Source organism: Dipodomys merriami, unplaced genomic scaffold (assembly GCF_024711535.1).
Source record: "Dipodomys merriami isolate MVZ:Mamm:240054 unplaced genomic scaffold, mDipMer1.0.p SCAF_7, whole genome shotgun sequence".
NCBI classification, from domain to species: Eukaryota; Metazoa; Chordata; class Mammalia; order Rodentia; family Heteromyidae; genus Dipodomys; species Dipodomys merriami.
Genome location: NW_027206290.1, coordinates 8,797,664 through 8,816,879, shown reverse-complemented (window position 1 = coordinate 8,816,879; position 19,216 = coordinate 8,797,664). Strand labels below are relative to the sequence as shown.

Sequence of the window (19,216 nt, the reverse complement as noted above, 5' to 3'; positions counted from 1 at the left end):
GCAATGTCAAATGTTATTTGAGCACAATGTTTTAAATACTGTTTTGTAATAATGCAGATACTTTAAAGTGTATTCCATGCAATGCAACCTTCTAGATTTTGACATCTTGCGATGTCAAACTTTCCACCTATCTACCTATATTGCCTATATTGTACAGCTTTTGAGAGCTCATCCTTTATTTCTTATTTGTCGAAAGTTGTTGCCCTTTTGGGAGAAGAATTTCAGGGCTCTTTTCATATTGCTCAGCCTTTCTATTTACCAAAGGATAAACCAGGCCAGAGGCTAGGGACTAGAATTTCTTCACAGGTGTTAGGAATTTCAACTCAACATGACAGTAAGGTAGCTATGTCAAGGGAGAAAAGTCTAATACCACACCAAAAAAAAAAAAAAAAAAAAGAAAGAAAGAAAGAAAGAAACCTTCCTAATACTCAAGGCATTTTCCAAACCTAACTTATTTTAAAAGTTATTTTATGATCGTTTCTCTTGACGCTTTCCAATTAGGTTTTCTATATGATCAGAAAAGCCTCAACCATCCTATGTATGTACCTTTCTCTTTTTTCTTTTAGTTCTTTTTCTCTGTGACTTACTAGTAAATTATCTGTCCTATATTGTTCAGCGTGAGTCTTCGTAATTTCCCAGTGCTTCCAAAGCAAACAAGCAATAATTTGGTGGCTTATAAAGACATGTTTTCTCACCCACAGCTCTGTAGGGTGGAAATCTGGAATTAAGGGATTAGAAAGGGCCATGTTTCAGTCAGAGAGCATTTGTCCTGGCCTCTCTCTAGCTTGGTAGGCATTATGAGCTCTACTTGGCATTCATATGGTGGCAAAGGCATCATTTTAGTCTCTACTTCCCTTCATAACACTTTTCCTCTCCCTCTATTCTCAGTTTCCATTATTTTATGTAGTCACGTCAGTGGATCAGGACACACGTAACTTGGTATGATGTAATGATAACTGCATTGAATCTACAAAGATCTTCTTTCCAAATAAAGTCACATTGTAAAATTCCATGGAGAGTTGAGAAGGTGGCTCAGTGGTAGAGTGCTTGCCTCACATGCATGAGGCCCTGAGTTCAATTCCTCAGCACCACATACACAGAAAAGGCCAGAAGTGGTACTGGCTCAAGTGGTACAGTTCTAGCCTTGAGATGAAGAGCTGAGGGACAGCACCCAGGCTCAGAGTTCAAGCCCGACAAAAGAAAAAAGACTGACAAAAGAAAAAAGAAAAACAAAAAACTTCACAAAATTATTATTTGAACATAGCTTTTTGAGCCACAATTCAACCCACCACAAAGTCTCATGCCTCCCAGAAGTATTCTTTCTCTCTAGACTACATATTTACTTAGTGTAAATTACAAACTAATTGACTTATTTGATGGATAATAAGCAGTGTTGTCTGATTTGTAAAAAGGATATTTAACATACCTATTCTGATATACTATAAGAATACCATAGTATGGGCATTGATACAATTCCTCAGTGTTTTTGTGCCTGTGTGTATATACAAAGAAGGAAGACAGAAAGAAAAGAAGGAAGGAAAAAAAGAAGGAAGGAAGGTAGAAAGAAAGGAAGGAAGGAAGAAGGAAGGAAAAAAGGAAAAGGAATTAAGGAAGGAAATCCCCAGATTCATAATCATATATAAAGATAGACCCAGTAATGCAAACTTTCCCCAGGAAACAATAATAAAAATAACTATAATATAATAAGAGCATTTCAATTTGTAATTTTTACCTGTGATATGCTTTGAATGGTTGTAAAGCAAATTATAAACTCATAATTTAACATACACATATTATAATATAAATTCAGTACCTATGTATAGGCATTTCCTATTAAGATATCCTGTTATCCTGTTTTTCTTTGCAACTGCATAGATTTCACATCATAGACCATGCAAAGAAGGTAAAAATTTTAATACCTACATTATCTTAAACTAGTTAATAGTCAAAATTCTAAACTGATAAGAACATAATAGAAATTCATGAAAATTATGCAAAATGATGTTTTAAATTGATGTGTCCACAGATGATAATGAGTGTGGAAATTTAACCCAGTCCTGTGGTGAAAATGCTAACTGCACTAACACAGAGGGAAGTTATTACTGTATGTGTGCCTCTGGGTTTAAATCCAGCAGTAATCAAGACAAGTTTATCACTAATGATGGGACCCTCTGCATAGGTAAGTTCAACTTTTGAGCTTAAAATTCTCTCTTATTGTTTATTTTTTTCTAGTGACTAAATAATAAATGTGGAAAGAAATTCTGCTGCTCTCTGATTGTACCCTAGTGATTAAATACTTCCAGAAATATCACTTGCTTCTTTATTTCTCCAATGTTATATTATGGATAATTTATTCAGGGAAACAAGAAAATGATTAGCAAATTTGTTGGAAACCAAAACTTTTACTTTGATAATAAATGATAAATCATGATAATAGTTTCAAAATATTAATCAGTGTACTACCACAAATATAATTTTTATGACTGATAATCTAAATTGCTTATAAATAAGCTAATAATTTAATCACATACCCAAGGTAGATATGGGATTGTAAATTAGGATTCTATGTGTAACATAGGAAAAATATGCTGCTTCTACTCTACATACTTAATGAATAATACAGATAAAAGAGGAGTATTCAAGTTCATCTAGATCACAAAGCCTTTATTATTTTCCCAGATACATTTAAGCAGTAAGCTAAGAAGAAAACTGCTAATATGCACATTAATTTATGCTAATTTTGGAGTGTTCAAAGAAAAATTATCAGTGAAATGTCTGTATCAAAGAATAAATGCTTCATATTTATTCTGTTGCAAAAACAGGATATATGGGGCTGGGAAGATGGCTTAGTGGTAGAGTGCTTGCCTTGCATGCCTGAGGCCCTGAGTTCGATTCCTCAGCACCACATAAGCAGAAAAAAAAAACGGAACTGGTGCTGTGGCTCAAGTGGTAGAGTGCTAGCCTTGAGCTGAAGAGCTGAGGGACAGAGCCCAAGCCCAGAGTTCAGGCCACACAACTGGACCCAAAAAAACAAAAAACAGGATATATGTTATTTGCCTCATCTTATCCTCAAGAATATGAAGGATTACTCTAGGTTCAAACACTTAAAATGAAGCAATCTTATGTATTGGAAGCCATTGTTATTTCCACAGGATACTTAAGTGAGTGGTCCATTTAAAATTCACACTGTCTCATGCAATATAGTAGATCCATCTTTGCAAGAATATAAAAGACTTAAAGGGTAAGAACGCATAAGAAAATATTGAACCATAACCTTTAGTAGCCACATCTAAGTATTTTTGTGGAATGTACCATTGTGATGTATTTTAAATGTAGGAATCCATGAAATTGTCCCCAGAAAATATATAGTAATGCTCTATTTGTTCTCCTCAAGACTATATTTTGTTGCTAACCTTACAATGTTATATAAGGCCATTAAGGTTTAATAGTTAATTTATCATTGTGTAAGTTGTAGGAGAAGTGCTGCTAGTGAAAGAATCTAGTTTGTGATACCTTGATCACCGTAATCCAGACCAATCCAATCCATGCAGCCAATACAAAACAATACAATACAATTCTAACTATTCTCTTCATTTCCTAATGCAGCTTGTCTCTAGAGGACACCATCTGATCAGGCTTACAGTTGATTTCCCTCAGTTTACAAGAATCTGTACTTCTGTCTTTATATTTCTTTCATGTAAGAATTTCTACTTTAAAAATACTGAATTGGAAACAACCAAGAAAACACACATACACACACCACACATACACCACAAACACACACAAAAACACATACACACACACAGATGATTGACTAACATCATTTTAAGGGAGTAAACAGTTCATTATTTAAGACTTTTCCCAGTACTCTTTCTATTGAAATACTGAAGGAGACCCCTAAATTTTTGGTAATTCCCTTTTCAGATATTTTAAGTAATCAGTAAATACAAAAACTATATCAAAACTCAATACCCAGTACTGAGTCCTTCTGTTTTTACCTGTTAGGAGTTTTTCATTTTTCTTTCTTTCATACTTTCTTTTTTTGATGGATTATTCAGTGAAAAACTCATTCTATAAAAAAGGGTTATTTTTCACCAACTTTTGTTTTCCTTAAGGATTAACTTCTTCTGAGAAGCTGTACAACTGCTTCTTTTTCTTTAGCTCTGTAGTAATTTTCCTTGCATACTATGATAAACCTTAGGGAATTTGAACAGAGAACCAAAATGTATTTTCTTTTTACATTAGTATATCACCATGCAGTATACTGCTTCTCATTTGAAATTTAGTTGCTTTCTAAGTTTAATGTGTCTCATAGTTATAGTCATTAACATCTTAATAAATAGAAAATGTAGGATGATTCTAACTTGGGAAGAAATGACCCAAGCAAAATCCTTTACTTTTAATCCATATTCAAATACTATTTTCCACAGATAAGGTAACTTTCATCATAAAAGCTTTGGATGAGATTTAGTATTACATATATTTTTTTCTCTCCTTAAAAATCACAGATGTCGAGATCCAGTGAGACTAAGGTCTTGACAAATAGTTCATGCTATTAATGAGAAAACAGTAATTCAATAAATAAAGAGATTTTACTTCTTAAGGCCAAATGAATAGAAACTAAGAATTCTGTCCTTTCTTTAGAACAATGTTTACTACTTGCATTTGTGTCTGTGTCTCTCTTGAGTAGAATAGGGTCTCACTTACAGAGAATACAGTTTTTTCCCTGGCTTCAATACTACTCAAATTGAATTTTTTCTATGCAAATTATTTCTAATAATTAATTTTTTTGTCAATCTTGGGGCTTGAACTCTGGGCCTGGGTGCTGTCCTTCAGCTCTTCAGCTCAAGGCTAGCACTCTACCACTTGAGCCACAGCACTACTTCCAACATTTTCTGTTTATGTGTTACTGAGGAATCGAACCAGGGCCTCGTGCATGCAAGGAGGAAAGCACTCTACCACTGAGCCACCTTCCCAGCCCTAATTAAATATTTTATCTTTCTCTGCAGTATGTGTTACCCATTATAAAATCCCTTTGTTAAGATCAGTTATAAGTATATAACCAAAACCATTACATAATCATGTTTTTAGAGATGATAAAATGATACTGTGTTGAATAAATGCAAATATAATAAACAAGCATAAGATTTTTAGTGAAAAATAATAAATTACCTGAGATTTTAATAATGTGTTTGAATTTACTGAAGTACTTTTATAAATTCAAATGATAAGTTTGCAGTAAGCAAAAATGAGTTATTAAATCTGATCTATCAATCTTAGCCTGATTTAAATAATTGCATAGCAGCAATTTTGGAGAACAAGATAATTTTTTTTATCTCTTTTGGCTTTGGGAATAACCAGAACATGACAACCTAGAAAGAAATTTCATCATTAGTTTGTGTCTCCAAGTGTACCTATGCACAGGCATCTGAAATTAAGAAAGTGTGAAACATGAATATATTCACTGGTCCTGATTTTGCAGTTAGAAAAGAGGTAGCTGCTATATTGTAGGTACTACTCTTATTATCTTCACATCCACCTTCAGATTTGTTATCAGACAGAACGCTTTTGAGTTAGCTACATTAGTTGAGGTATTACCTAACATTACACAACTGACTAAGTAAGAGAGTTGAGACATTAATTAAGGTCTTCTATTTAGCTAATCTAGTGCCTTTTCTTGCAGGAAATAGAAACAAAGTAGATTTATAAGGTTTAATCCATTTATGTCCTGCAAGAGATTCCCAAAGTAGATAGCATGGATCTCATGCCAAAATAGAAGCCAATCATTTTTTTGTCCCATCTTAAAATGGAATATGTTTATAAGCCTTTCATCTTCTCCTTTTGCCACAAGGGCAAAAGGTAGGAAGACAGCAATGTGAGGAAAGTTAAAGCTCCCTTGACTGCCTTGGCCTACAACCAGTAAGGTTGGTCAATCTGGCATTACTGTGTTGAGCTCAATAACTTCCAAGAAAGCCTAGCATAACCATATCAAATTCAGTAAGCCTCATGTTCACATCTTAGTAAAGTATTATAGAAACAAAAGTCTAAACCAAACAGTAGTTAGAAAAATACTACTTTGAGGAGATAAGTATTATTATTTCAGATAATGTTGAGTCTGAATATCAAAGCTAACATAACATTAATCTTAAATTCTAACCCTGGATACTGCTACAGCAACTGTTATTATGATTAGATCACTTAGTGAAGTAAAAATCAGCAGTATCTACTGAGCATGATGAATGAGTAGAGGTGGGAGGACTTGTGTTATCACAGGAAAACCAAAAAAATTCTCCAAGGTAGTGAGTGAAGCACAGGGAGAAAATGAAATAGAGTCAAATATTGGCACCAAGATTGTGTATATTGAAGCCCAAAGCCCTAAGAGAGTAGATGAAAATTGAATTTATAAAGCAATAGTTTTTATGCTGTTCAGAGATTGGTTTGGGGATAAAGTTCCTATGAGTGTTTCATATTCAAATTGTCTTAAAATTTAGATAAATGAACACCTTACCAGTAGCCATAGATAGTATCAGGAACAATAAAACATGGATACAGGGATATATCTCCTTGCCCACATATTGCTTTTGATACTGCATGGCTCTACTCAAAACTTCATGGAGTAAATTTTTTCTAGTTGGTATGCACAGTGCCCTTCTGAGGAACTCATTATGGCTTTAGTCCCAAGTTGATCCTCTTCACTGATTTCATAAAAAAATAATTACCTGAATCTAAACTGCAAGTATATTTTAGATATTCACCTCACCTTGTCATGCTACTCTTGATGTACTATCCATAGTCTTTTCCCATAGTCTATTTTCAGCCCTTTGTTTTTGTGAAGTGGTAGCTTCTGAGTATATGTGAAACTAAAGGAAAGTGATACAAAGTTGCTATAATAATGTTTCTGCTTCTTTAAAGGTAGAGCACTTGGATTTCTGGATAGCCCAGATCATGAGGTAGATAGATTTAGCGGGAGAATAAGATTTCTAACCCTCATTCGTTTGTTAATGGACTTTTAAAATCTAGCAACAGTTCTCTAATTGATGAAAATTTAAGAATGTAGCAAAAAGATTGTGTAAATTCTGCATTTTTCTATTGTATGTTAGATGGTTTTCTATTCCTTCATTGAATTTATTTCTAAGTGTGAAATTTGAAGAATTTCAGGTAACAAGTTAGATGAAATTTTAATTGGACTTTGATAACTCCTTTCTCTAGTAAAGAAGATGAAGTCAAGTTGTAAATTTAAAATTATAGATTCATTTATTAATCTCATAGGTATTTTGAAGATAACAGAGCTAATTTAGACACAAAATGTGTCCATTAATTTAAGGTAATAATCTAAATACTTCAGTGACTTTTCTTTTTTTCTTGGGTTACTTTTACTTACTTTAAATCCAAGCTAAGTATTTTTACTGCATTTGAGTTCCAGGCACACTTCACTATAGTATATAAATATTTAAATTAAGTATGTATATGAGCTTAAAACCAGCATTTGTATGGTATCAGATATAAATAAAAGCGACTCTGAGACTTAGTTACTGTTTAGGGTAATGCATGCAAAGAATTGAAATTTGAAAAAAGTGAGATAATTTTTCATCATGCAGATTAGATAACAGTAGTTATGATTTAGCTTAAAACCAGAAGACAAATAGTTTGCAGTATATTTTGAAACCTAAGCTTTTATTTTTGAGAACTACATCTTATACTGTCAATGATATAAATGATTTTAATGAACTTGTTGAAGAATCATGCTATTCCTATAGCACTTTGAATTGATGAATAACTAGAATAAATATTCTTTCAAAATGGATAGGCCAAATTGTGTGTGTGTATACATACACACACACACACACACACACTATATATATATATATATGCACACAAATACATATATATGTTTATATATATATGCATATATATAAGCATTATGTTACTAAGAGTGCTCTTCCTTGTTTTAAATGATAGAATTTTCCTTGCATTCTTGTGAAGTTTTATATGAAACTACTATGCAATGTGCATATGTTTTCAACAAGGTATCAAATATGGAAGCACTAAATTAAATTTTAATTTTGTAAATACTTCCAGATATAGATGAGTGCAGTGAATCAGTGGTGTGTGGGGATCATGCAATATGTGAAAATGTGAATGGCGGGTTTCACTGCGTCTGCAAGGATGGTTATCACACAGCCACAGGGAAGTCTCACTTCACACCTGATGGTGGCTCTTCCTGCCAAGGTATTTTTATTATTAAGTTCTATGTATTATCAAAGAAGGATGTGAAAGGTTGACTGCACATTTGTAAAGAACTGTACTTCCACAAAGAGTGTCCACCTTCTTTCATTATTAATTAAAACGAGGATATTGTTTATCTACTAGAAGATGTAGTTAGCATGTTTTATGAAGTCAAAATTCATCTCCTAATTCTTAATAGCATTTTGCTCCATTTTCAGTAAAATATTATGCATTTCAAAACTGAAATAGAAACTCAAATGTTAAGAATGTGTCTTTAATATTTAGGTGGGTAATCAAAATCACTGGCATCAGTATGATCAGCTTAAGAAACCAGAATACAAATAGATCAGGAAAACTTACTGTCATCTCTTTTCTCTCTAGAAAATGTGGATGCAAATTGCCATTTGGATAATGCCTGTATTGCTACAAGTGTCAAAAAAACCTTGAAAAAAGTAAGTGCATTAAAGCTTATTTTGCCTTTGTAGTCTCTGTTATAAAGTCTTACAATATTATATTTGAAAAGAATAACTGGCAATTGAACTTTCTGTAAAATTCAAACTCTTCAAATACAGAAATCTAACTATTATATTCAATTCATTGATAGAATTAATTTGAAATCATCTAAAATATGGAAGGAGACTTTTTTTAGAACTCATATTCAATTTATACAAAACAAACTACAACAAACTAATGAATCAAAATGGCCAAGTGTTTAACACAGGAGCATATTAACAAATAGAAATAAGAATAAAGTGCTAAATAAAATCAAGATATAGAAAAATAGAAAGTGTATCTACTAATTTAGGTAGTATGCAAAATGTCTTTCCAAAAATATTTGCTGTGTAATGTCTTTCCCAAGCTGGATTTTACTTTTTTAAAAGAATTTTATGGTAAAGGTGATACACAGAGGCGTTTACAGTTAGGTAAGTTAGGTAATGAGTGTCACTCCCTCCCTTATTTTATCCCAGTTTTTCCCTCCGACTGCCCTTTCCCCAAGTTGTAAAGTTCATTTCCAATGTAATGTCTAATGAGTATCACTGCTGAATTGGTTCACTCTTTGTCCCACCATTTTCTATGATGTTTTACTTTTGTTATTTCTTCGTTGCTAATCATATTAAAAAATTGTTTTCAATATGTAAAGTTATCAAACAAAAATGTGAAACTATTCTTTTGGACTTAAGACTCATTCCCACCTTTAAAGGAGACATAGTTGAATGCAACTAGATTTGGTGAATATCTCAAAAAGTGAATAAAAGCCGGGTGCCAGTGGATCATGTCTGTAATCATAGCTCCTCAGGAGGCTGAGCACTGAGGGTTCAAAGCCAGCCCGGGGAGAAAAGGCTGTGAGACTCTTATCTCCAATAAACCACTAGAAAACCGGAAGTGGTGCTGTGGCTCAAGTGGCTAGCGCTCACCTTGAGCTGAAGAGCGCAGGGACAGCGCCCAAGCCCAGAGTTCAAGCCCCACAACAGACACCCCCCCAAAAAAAGTGAATAAAATAGAATATTTATAAAATTATTGATATGTGATTCAAAGTACAAATCTCAAAGTAACCAGTAATTATTAGCTGAAACAAATGTCCATTTGATCACACAGTAAAGAATTATTAATTCCTTATAATTTTGTTCAAGTTATTAATTCATAATTTATTACATAGAGAATAAATATTTATTAGTATTAAATAGTTCAAATATTAAGATAGGTTCATTGGTTAGGATATGTTTATGTGCAGAAGATTACAAAGTTACTTTAAAAACTACTTTTGTAGCTTATTTATTCAAATATGTTCTTTGTCTTCTTGAAATAACCTCTATGCTTTTCTAGTTATTTGCTAATCCATTGAAAATAAATTCAAGTTACTGTGCTGAATGTTATGGTTCAAGTTTAGTCTGGTAACTTATTCACATATTAGGACAAGAAAACCAGCTTTACAATAAATTTATCATATATACCCTCTTCTAAAAAAAGAAACTCCAAAAGAACTCCCCCAAAAATTCTTTTTTCAATTTTATTTTGGATTTTATTTTAGATGGGACACACAGATGACCCTGTGACTTTGCTACATCAAATCTATAGAAATTCTGGGACAGAACTTTCACTGATGGATATAATTACATACATAGAAATATTAGCTCAATCATCTTCAGTACTAGGTCATATGAATAAAACTATCTCAGACAAGCACCTATCTTTTAATTCAACTCTCACTGTGAGTATGTTGATCTTTAACTCTTAATATATTTTCTTTACATTTGTGACCAGTGTGAAACTCCAATGTGTTTTAAAGACTTGCTTTTTTTAAAAAAAATAGGAATTTGTAAAAACCATGAATAACTTGGTTCAAAAGAATACATTTGAAATTTGGGACAAATTATCAATGAATCACAGAAGGACGCGTCTTACAAAACTCCTGCATACTGCTGAGCAAGCTACCTTAGGAATTTCTCAGAACTTCCAAAAGACCACTCAGTTTGGTACAAATTCTACTGATGTAGGTAAGTTGTGAAAGTCAAAATTTTAAAGCAATAATGATTTCCAAATGAGACATTCCCAAAAGATAGTGGGGAAATTATTTGAAAAACTGTTGGTTAGATCGGTAGTAGTCTTATGGGAGGAGTAATGAATGGTGGCTCATATTATGAAAGCAATATGAATAAAGTACCATAGTGAAAGGTATCTGCATGGGTTACCCTTCCTGTCATGTCTATCTCTCCCTGTTTAAGAACACAGAGTATGTTACTCCTGGGTTATTGTTACTAATCATTTCTAATTTGTTGGGATCTACCATGACCAATAATAGTTCTATATGATACAATATATTAATATCTTAGTTTCTGAATTCTTTGTGTTTTGATAACATGAAACAATCACAATAGTAAATTAGAAATTATCCTGTTTCATGAAATTCATTCTTTTCTTTCTTTTTTTCTTTTCTTTTCTTTCTGGTCCTAGGGCTTGAACTCTGGGCCTGGGCACTGTCCCTCACCTTCTTTGGTTCAAGGCTAACCCCATACCACTTGAGCAACAACTCCACTTCCAGCTTTTTCTGAGTAGTTTATTAGAGATAAAAATCTCAGAGGCTTTCTTGCCCTGGCTGGTTTTGAACCTTAATCCTCACATCTCAGCCTCTTGATTTAGCTACGATTACAGGTGTGAGCCACCAGCACCCGGCATCAAGTCATAATACTTTAAAAATTCAGGATCTTGGTTGGGCATAATGGTGTATATCTGTTATCTCAAGCTACAGGACAAGCAAAATGGCTAGGCAAAATGTGCCTGCTGTCCTATTGGCAAAGAGAAGCACAAATAGGAGTATCAAAGTCCAGGCTGACATGGATGTCTATATACATACCATCTCAAAAAAATAGCCAAAACAAAAAGGGTCTAGAGGAGTGGTGCAAATGGTAGAATGCCTGCTCAGCAAACAAGGTTTCCTAAACTGAAACCCCAATAATGAAAAAAAATGAGAAATGTAGTGTAAGTTGAGGATGCCTATAAAGTTATTCTGAAGAAACTGGATATATTTTATGAAATAATCATTGCATATGTCTATTTCACTTTCTCTGTGATAGCTAGAAGTTTTACAACAATCTTTATCTTATCAAGATTCACCACTTGTTAAATTAAGGTTAGAAGCATTGTGATATACATATATATAAATTTACCTGTATATACTTAATCGTATATTACATATAATTTTATTTTTAAATTTTATTTACAAATTTATATGTTTATTTATATTTATAATTTATATATTCTATAATATACATGTATTTATGAATATGTATGTATATAAGTATATGCACCTTACACATATATATAACATTTCTGTTTCTGTATTTATAAAGTAAATATATAGTATGTAAGGAAATTGTCACTCGAGAATTTAATTCAATTACTCTTTAGGTAGAAAGCTATATTTATTTCATGCATACTATACTTGAAGATGTAATAATTACATCTCATTGTTTAGTAATTGTGGCTCTGAATTCATGTATATTTTGTTTTTTGTTAGCGTCAGTAAAGATTAAACCATGGTGCTATAGAAAAATGAAAAATTTTTAAACTTTTCAACTTAGTTATACATAATCTTATCCAAATATGTTCATGATATTTATTCTAATTGCTATCTATTAGCTGAAATATAATGATTGAAGGAGCTATGTCTATGTAAATACTTTGATAATACATGTTGATTAAAATAATTTCAGAGGATTTATGATTTTTATGGTTTTGTTGCAGCTCTCAAAGTTTTCCTTTTTGATTCATATCACATGAAACATATCCATCCTCATATGAATGTGGAAGGAGATTATATAAAAATATTTCCAAAGAGGAAAACTACATATGATTCAGATGGTAAGACTTTAAACATCTTATATATAATATGCCAATGAATGTGCAATACTCATGTGTTCAATTATATCATGCATATCTAAAACTGACATGGGCCTTTCTATAGAAAAAGTACTTGATATCTATATACAGAATATTTATATATTAATTGAAATTTTCTTTCTGATACAAATACCTAAGAAGACTTTTAACTGAAAATATCTAGGTTACTTACTCTTAACCATTAAACCAAATTTGTCATTGGGTGGAAAGTAAATTGAGATATGTTAAAAATAGCTATTGTTTGGGGTTAGACAGCTCATTCCACTTGTCATTTCTCAGCCTTTCCACAGTAAACTCTTCAATTAATCTAAAGCACCATTTTTAAACTCTTGAGTGAGAATGCTATTCTAGAAGGCAACTTCATGGGCATGCAACACCCACTGTGGGATGCATTTTGAAACTGAAGTGCAATGCTAATGAGTTTGCCATCATGTATGTCAGCAAGTAGTACAGAACCAGAACTAGAAAGGAGGTAATTAACTAAGAAATCAGCCCAACCAGCTTTTCTTGTCACTTACCTAGATTTTAATATCATTTAATATAACTATTTATTTATTCTCTTGAAACAATATGCTAAGTAGAATGCTATTAGGAGAATTTTTGTTGTAACTTCTCAGAAGGGTAAAACTACATTATTTAGGGAGACCTAAGTTGAAATATTTTCTCAAAGAATATAAATATGGTTATAAATAGAAAAAATATAAAATAAATGCCAGAGATCTCATAAATAGACACCATATCATCAAATGATTATTTTCTTTATGTCTAAAAGCATATACACATGCATTCTCAGGAGAATTTCTTTTTATTTCACTTTGTTTTGTTTTATTTTACTTTACTGGTAAAATTTTTTTTTCTTACCCATCAATATTATCCTCACTACTTTTTTCTTACCATTTTTTTTACAAAAGTAAGCAACAAATGATTATCAAAGGAAAATGACTGTCATGCTGCTATTAAACTCTTAACTCTTGTTCTATTACCATATTCTAACCAATCAAACATACAGAAAATATTTAAAATCATATCTAAAAAAAATTAAACTTGAAATTTTAAAGACTACTTGAATAGTGCTTAAAGTTGAGGGAAAGATATTGAAAATACCTATTAGGGTAACAGATGATAAAATTGTCACAGAACTAATACTTCAAATAGATACTGTCTGTTTGTATAGTAGCTTTGTTATATTTAATGATAACACAAGCAAACTGACATTTTTTCAGTGACAGTAATATATGCCCTTAAAAAATCAAAATGAGAAAATATGTTTTCCTCAAGGTTGGAACTTAAAAGTAAGGGCAAATTTTACAAACCATTCACATCTTCTGGATGTTGTCTACAAGTGATTTTACTTATTGAAGAAATTCATTAATAACATATTCATTTTTTAAATGTGCAAATGAACCTCTAAAGAATCCATTGCATTGACTGTGATAGAAACATTGTTTCTAGAATTTAGCATGAAGGAAAATTTATAATCTCTCTCTCCCTAATACTTTTACGGTAGTTTGGACAATAACTTGGAATTGGATTATAGTAATATGAATCTTTCTTAAGTTCATTTCAAAGAAATATAGATAAGAAATTAAACTAGCTAAATCCAAAAAAGGACTGCTAAATTAAAACTTTTTAATAAGTTTTTTTATTGTGAAAATACTGTACAGAGGGGTTACAATTACATGAGCAAGGAAATCAGTACATTTCTTATCAAGCATTGTTGCCTCCTCCTTTGTTTCTCCTTACCATCCAAGCACCCCTGCCCCCGCCCCCCAAAGTTGTAAAGTTCATTTATCGACATAATGTCTTATACATCTCATTGTTGCAATGGGTCCACCTGTATCCCTATTTAAACAATTTGTTTTTTCCCTTCCCCTCCCCAAATTAAACCCACATCAAATGCAGTGAAAATACGGGTTATACCATGTGGGAGGGACATACAAAGCAACAAAGAAATCATCTTATAAATATGTTAGAAACAATAGAAAGAAAGAAAAACAATTTTAGTCCTTATCTTGCATTTCGTCTAACATCAACTTATCTGACTGTTTCTACTTGTCTCAGACATATACTAGATATTGCAAATAAGGGAAACCATGGGACCTGTGTTTCTTTGCGCCTGGCTTGCTTCACTTAATATAATTTTTTTCCAAGTCTTTCCATTTCCTAACAAATTGGGCAATGTCATTCTTTCTGACGGAGGCATAGAATTCCATTGTGTATATATACCTCATTTTCTTGATCCATTTGTCTACTGAGAGGCATCTGGGTTGGTTCCATATCTTAGCTGTGGTAAATAATGCTGCAATAAACATAGTTGTGCTGATAGCTTTAGTAGGGTCTTGTTTGTGATCATTCGGGTAAATGCCCAAAAGTGGAATTGCTGGGTCATAGGGGAGCTCTATGTGGAGTCTTTTGAGGAACCTCCATATTACTTTTCAAAATGGTTGAACAAATTTACACTCCCACCAACAATGCAGTAGAGTTCCCTTCTGTCCACATCCCCTTCAGCATCTGTTGTTATTAGAGTTCTTGATTATAGCCATTATAACTGGGGTGGGTGGTATCTCAATGTTGTTTTGATTTGCATTTCTTTTATGGCTAGAGAGGTTGAGCATTTCTTCATGTGTCTATTGGCCATTCTTATTTCCTCTTCAGAGAAGTTTCTCTTTAAGTCTTTAGCTCACTTATTTATTGGGCAGTTGTTTCTTTGAGGATTTGCTGTTGGGGGATTTAATTTTTTGAGTTCCAGGTATATTTTAGATATGAGACCCTTATCCAATTGTATTGCTAGTGAAGATTTTCTCCCAATCCGTGGGCTTTCTATTGATCTTGCTGGCTATGCCCTTTGCCATGCAGAAGCTCTGCAACTTCATGCAACCCATTTGTCCAACTTCTCTTTGATTTGTTGCTGGCAAAATTGGTTAATCACTTGTAGAAAACTAAAGCTAGATCCTTATATATCACCTTGCACCAGAATCAACTCCAAATGGATCAAAGACCTCGGAGTCAAAGCAGACACCCGGAAAACATTACAGGACTGAATAGAAGAAACCGTTGGTCTCCTTGGCACAGGCCAAAATTTTCTTAATAGAGATTCAGAAACACAATAAATTAAAACTTTAACAAAAGAATGTGTTAGTTCTGAAGTGGAAATTCTAGAATTTTAGCAGAGCTATTTACATTAAGTAAATGCTAAAGTATTTGTGCTATTCATTGAATCATAGAGTACCTTTTATCTAGAGAAATATACTACTAAGATCTAGAGCACAAATATTTTAAAGAAAAAATGAGGAGGTATGAACCCCTAATTTTGTGATAAGGCACTGATTATGGTAAGGAGGGTTGAATCTACATGGGATCTAGAATTAGTGACAAATTTTAGTATTCACAAGAGGTTCAAAATGCTGAGATTGAACACATACTGAAACAATTTTCCCAAGGGTGATCAAAAGAGATTTTAGAGCATTTTGAGGAAGCCCTTGTCCAGAGTAAAACATTGATAAGAATAATCATTTATCTTTAGACAGGATAGTAGTAATTGTTAGAATTTTTTAATCTACCTTAATTTGATACTTCCTTTGATACTGGACCTTCTCCAATTATCGTCTCTGAGAAGTCACAGCCCCTTAAACTTGATATTGGTTGATTTAAAAAGTTTTCAGGCTGGGCACCGGTGGGTCGTGCCTGTAATCCTTAGGAAGCTGAGATCTGAGGATCGAAGTTCAAAGCTAGCCTGGGCAAGAAAGTCCGTGAGACTCTTATCTCCAATTAACCACCAGAAAAACTGGAAGTGGTGCTGTGGATCAAGCCGTAGAGCACTTTCCTTGAGCTGAAGAGCACAGGGACAGCACCCAAGCCCAGAGTTCACACCCATGACTGGCCAAGAAAAGTTTTGAGGTCCTTTGCCAGAGTTTGATCTATGCCCAGCAAATTTTAGAATAATTGTCATAACTAGGAATCATAGTTTCACTACTGTTACTATGTTAGACTCATGTCCATTTCTTTCTTTGACAAAAGTTTTCAAAGGAGCAGATTAGGTCTAGTACCAGTGGCTCATGCCTATAGTACTGGCTACTCAGGAGGCTGAGGTCTGAGATCAGAGCCAGCCTGTCTGCTCATGTTATCTCCAATTAAATGGAAAGAAAAGAAAGTGGAGACTTGGTTCAAATGAGACTTCTAAGTTCAAGCTTCAGAGCCAAAACAAAAGGAAACAGAAACAAGCAAATTAAACAAACAAGAAAGCTGTAGACCAGGAATATGCATTAAGTAGTGCACCTAGATTAAACAAAGATATCTTCTGGTGTCTTTTCAAATTAAGATACAGAACATGAGTAGCAGCAACACTTGCCAACTCCTGCCTCATCTAATCATACAGAAGGAATACTACTTTTTACTGGACTGCAGAAGTTTCCAGTATCATCATAATCATTTTTGACAGTGGGATCAATATTTGTATCCATAACACTGTAGCTTTATGGTCTAATATACTACACCTGAGGAGTACCAGGGGATTATCTTAATGATTGCATCCCGAAGCCATTTTCCTTCTGGGGACTGTATATGTTATCAGTACTGTTGTTGTTGTTGTTGTTGTTATGTTTTCAGTATTAAACAGAAATCCCTGCATGGAGCACAAAGTTAAAGTCTGTGTCAGGTCCCAGCTCTTTCAGTTCTTGTATAGTTTCATAGATGGGTAATTGTTTCTCTTAAGTTCTCTAAGTCACATATGTGCACGTGGAAGTAATCACTCAAAATGTTCTCTCTCAAGGGGATTCACTCTGGTTCTTTATTAAGATTTAGATGTAGACTTATCTAGGACTAATTTTCTAACTATAATTTATTGTAGTGAACATAGAACTACTTTTCTCACTACAGTTTGTTATAGAGAATGGAATGGAGGTTTGGTTATGAAAGGCCAGTGAATATAAAAGTTAACCTGGATTGATAATGTAGCATGGGCTTATAGAACATGGGCTCCATTTGAGTCTTCATGTGACTTCTAAGAGTAACATTTCTGTCTGTTTAATTTTGTGTTAAGGGCTTACGTTTGTTCTTTGGAGTTCCAAAAATTTCACCTAACGTACTTATTTGATTGCTAGGCAATGTTGCAGTGGCATTTTTATATTACAAGGGTATTGGCCCCTTGCTTTCCTCATCTGACCATTTTTTACTGGAACCTGGTGAAAACATTGAGGAGGAAGAACAAGTCATCTCTTCAGTAGTTTCTGCCTCGGTCACCTCAAACCCATCCACCCTGTATGAACTTGAAAAAGTTACATTTACACTGAGTCACATAAAGGTAACTTGTTTTCCTAGAATTGCTAGTTAAAATTGTAATATACCCAGAGAAGGGAACTTCTGCTTATTTGGGTGTTCAACATACAGCTTTCAAATCAAACTAGAAGAATAGAATGGTTTTGACCTTTGTATTTGTTTTCTTTCATAGTGCTGAGGTTTGAACTTGAGTATTTATTCATGCTATTAGTGGGTTGTAGGAAAATCTAGATCTCAACTAACGTTTTTATAAAACATTTGATTCTTATGAAGGCCTGGTGTGGTGGTTCACCTATATTGTCAGCTTACTCAGTAATCAGAGATTGGGAAGATCAGAACGAGAGCAGCTCTGGCAGTAATTTAATATAAACAGTAACTGAATGTATAAAAGGAAAAAAAAAACTTTATGTAAGCTAAGCATCATGGTGATCATGGTGCACCCCTGTAATAACAGTACTCTAGAGACTAAGCAAGACGATTAAAAATAAAAAGAAATATACAAGGAGAGGAGAAAGGAAGAAAGGCAGAGTAGATGGGAGAGAAGAAAAGGCAAAGGGAAAGGGATAGATAGAAGGAGAGGGAGAGGGAGGAGAAAAGAATCGGTAAATATTACCTCAAATCGGGGCTGGGAAGGTGGCTCATGCATGAGGCCCTGGGTTCGATTCCTCAGCACCACATGAGCAAAAAGAAAAAAGCCAGAAATGGCACTGTAGCTTAAGTGGTAGAGCACTAACCTTGAGCTGAAGAGCTGAGGGACAGCGCCCAAGCCCTGAGTTCAGGCCTCACAACCGCACTTTAAAAAAAAAAAAAAAAAAAAAAAAAAAAAAAAAAAAAAAAAACCTAGACAATCGTAAACATAATGAAGAAAAATAAGATAAAATTTTTCAGAATAAAAATTAATTTTTGCTTATTGCTCATATTTTACTGTATATTAGTGCACATATAAATGATAAATATTCAGTACGTATTAAATATTTATGTATTAATATATATAATATGATATATATCAAAGATATATGATGAATATGTTTATAATTTTTTTGTCAGTCTTGGAGCTTGAATTCAGGGCCTGGGCACTATCCCTGAGCTCTTTTGCTCAAGGCTAGTACTCTACCACTTTGAGTCACAGCTCCACTTCCTATTTTCAGTTGGTTAATTGGGGATTAGAATCTCATGGACTTCCATGCCCAGGCTGGCTTTGAACCCCGATCCTCAGATCTCAGCCTCCTGAATATCTAGTATTATAGGCATGGGTCACCAATGCTCAGCTCATATTCTGTTTTTAATCACATAAAATCTCATTAATAATAAAAACTAT

General features: G+C 33.4%; 1 protein-coding gene across 2 annotated transcripts in view; it reads left to right on the top strand.

Annotated features, from left to right (window-relative positions):
* Adgrl4 (adhesion G protein-coupled receptor L4) overlaps nt 1-19,216 on the top strand; it is a 110,756-nt gene that overhangs the window by 47,098 nt on the left and 44,442 nt on the right. For both annotated transcript variants that reach the window (XM_070007389.1, XM_070007388.1), the window contains exons 3-9: nt 2,027-2,179; nt 8,080-8,229; nt 8,608-8,678; nt 10,256-10,435; nt 10,538-10,721; nt 12,469-12,585; nt 17,724-17,923. In XM_070007389.1, coding sequence (XP_069863490.1) covers nt 2,027-2,179; nt 8,080-8,229; nt 8,608-8,678; nt 10,256-10,435; nt 10,538-10,721; nt 12,469-12,585; nt 17,724-17,923 — 1,055 coding nt within the window. The remainder of the gene's footprint in view (nt 1-2,026; nt 2,180-8,079; nt 8,230-8,607; nt 8,679-10,255; nt 10,436-10,537; nt 10,722-12,468; nt 12,586-17,723; nt 17,924-19,216) is intronic.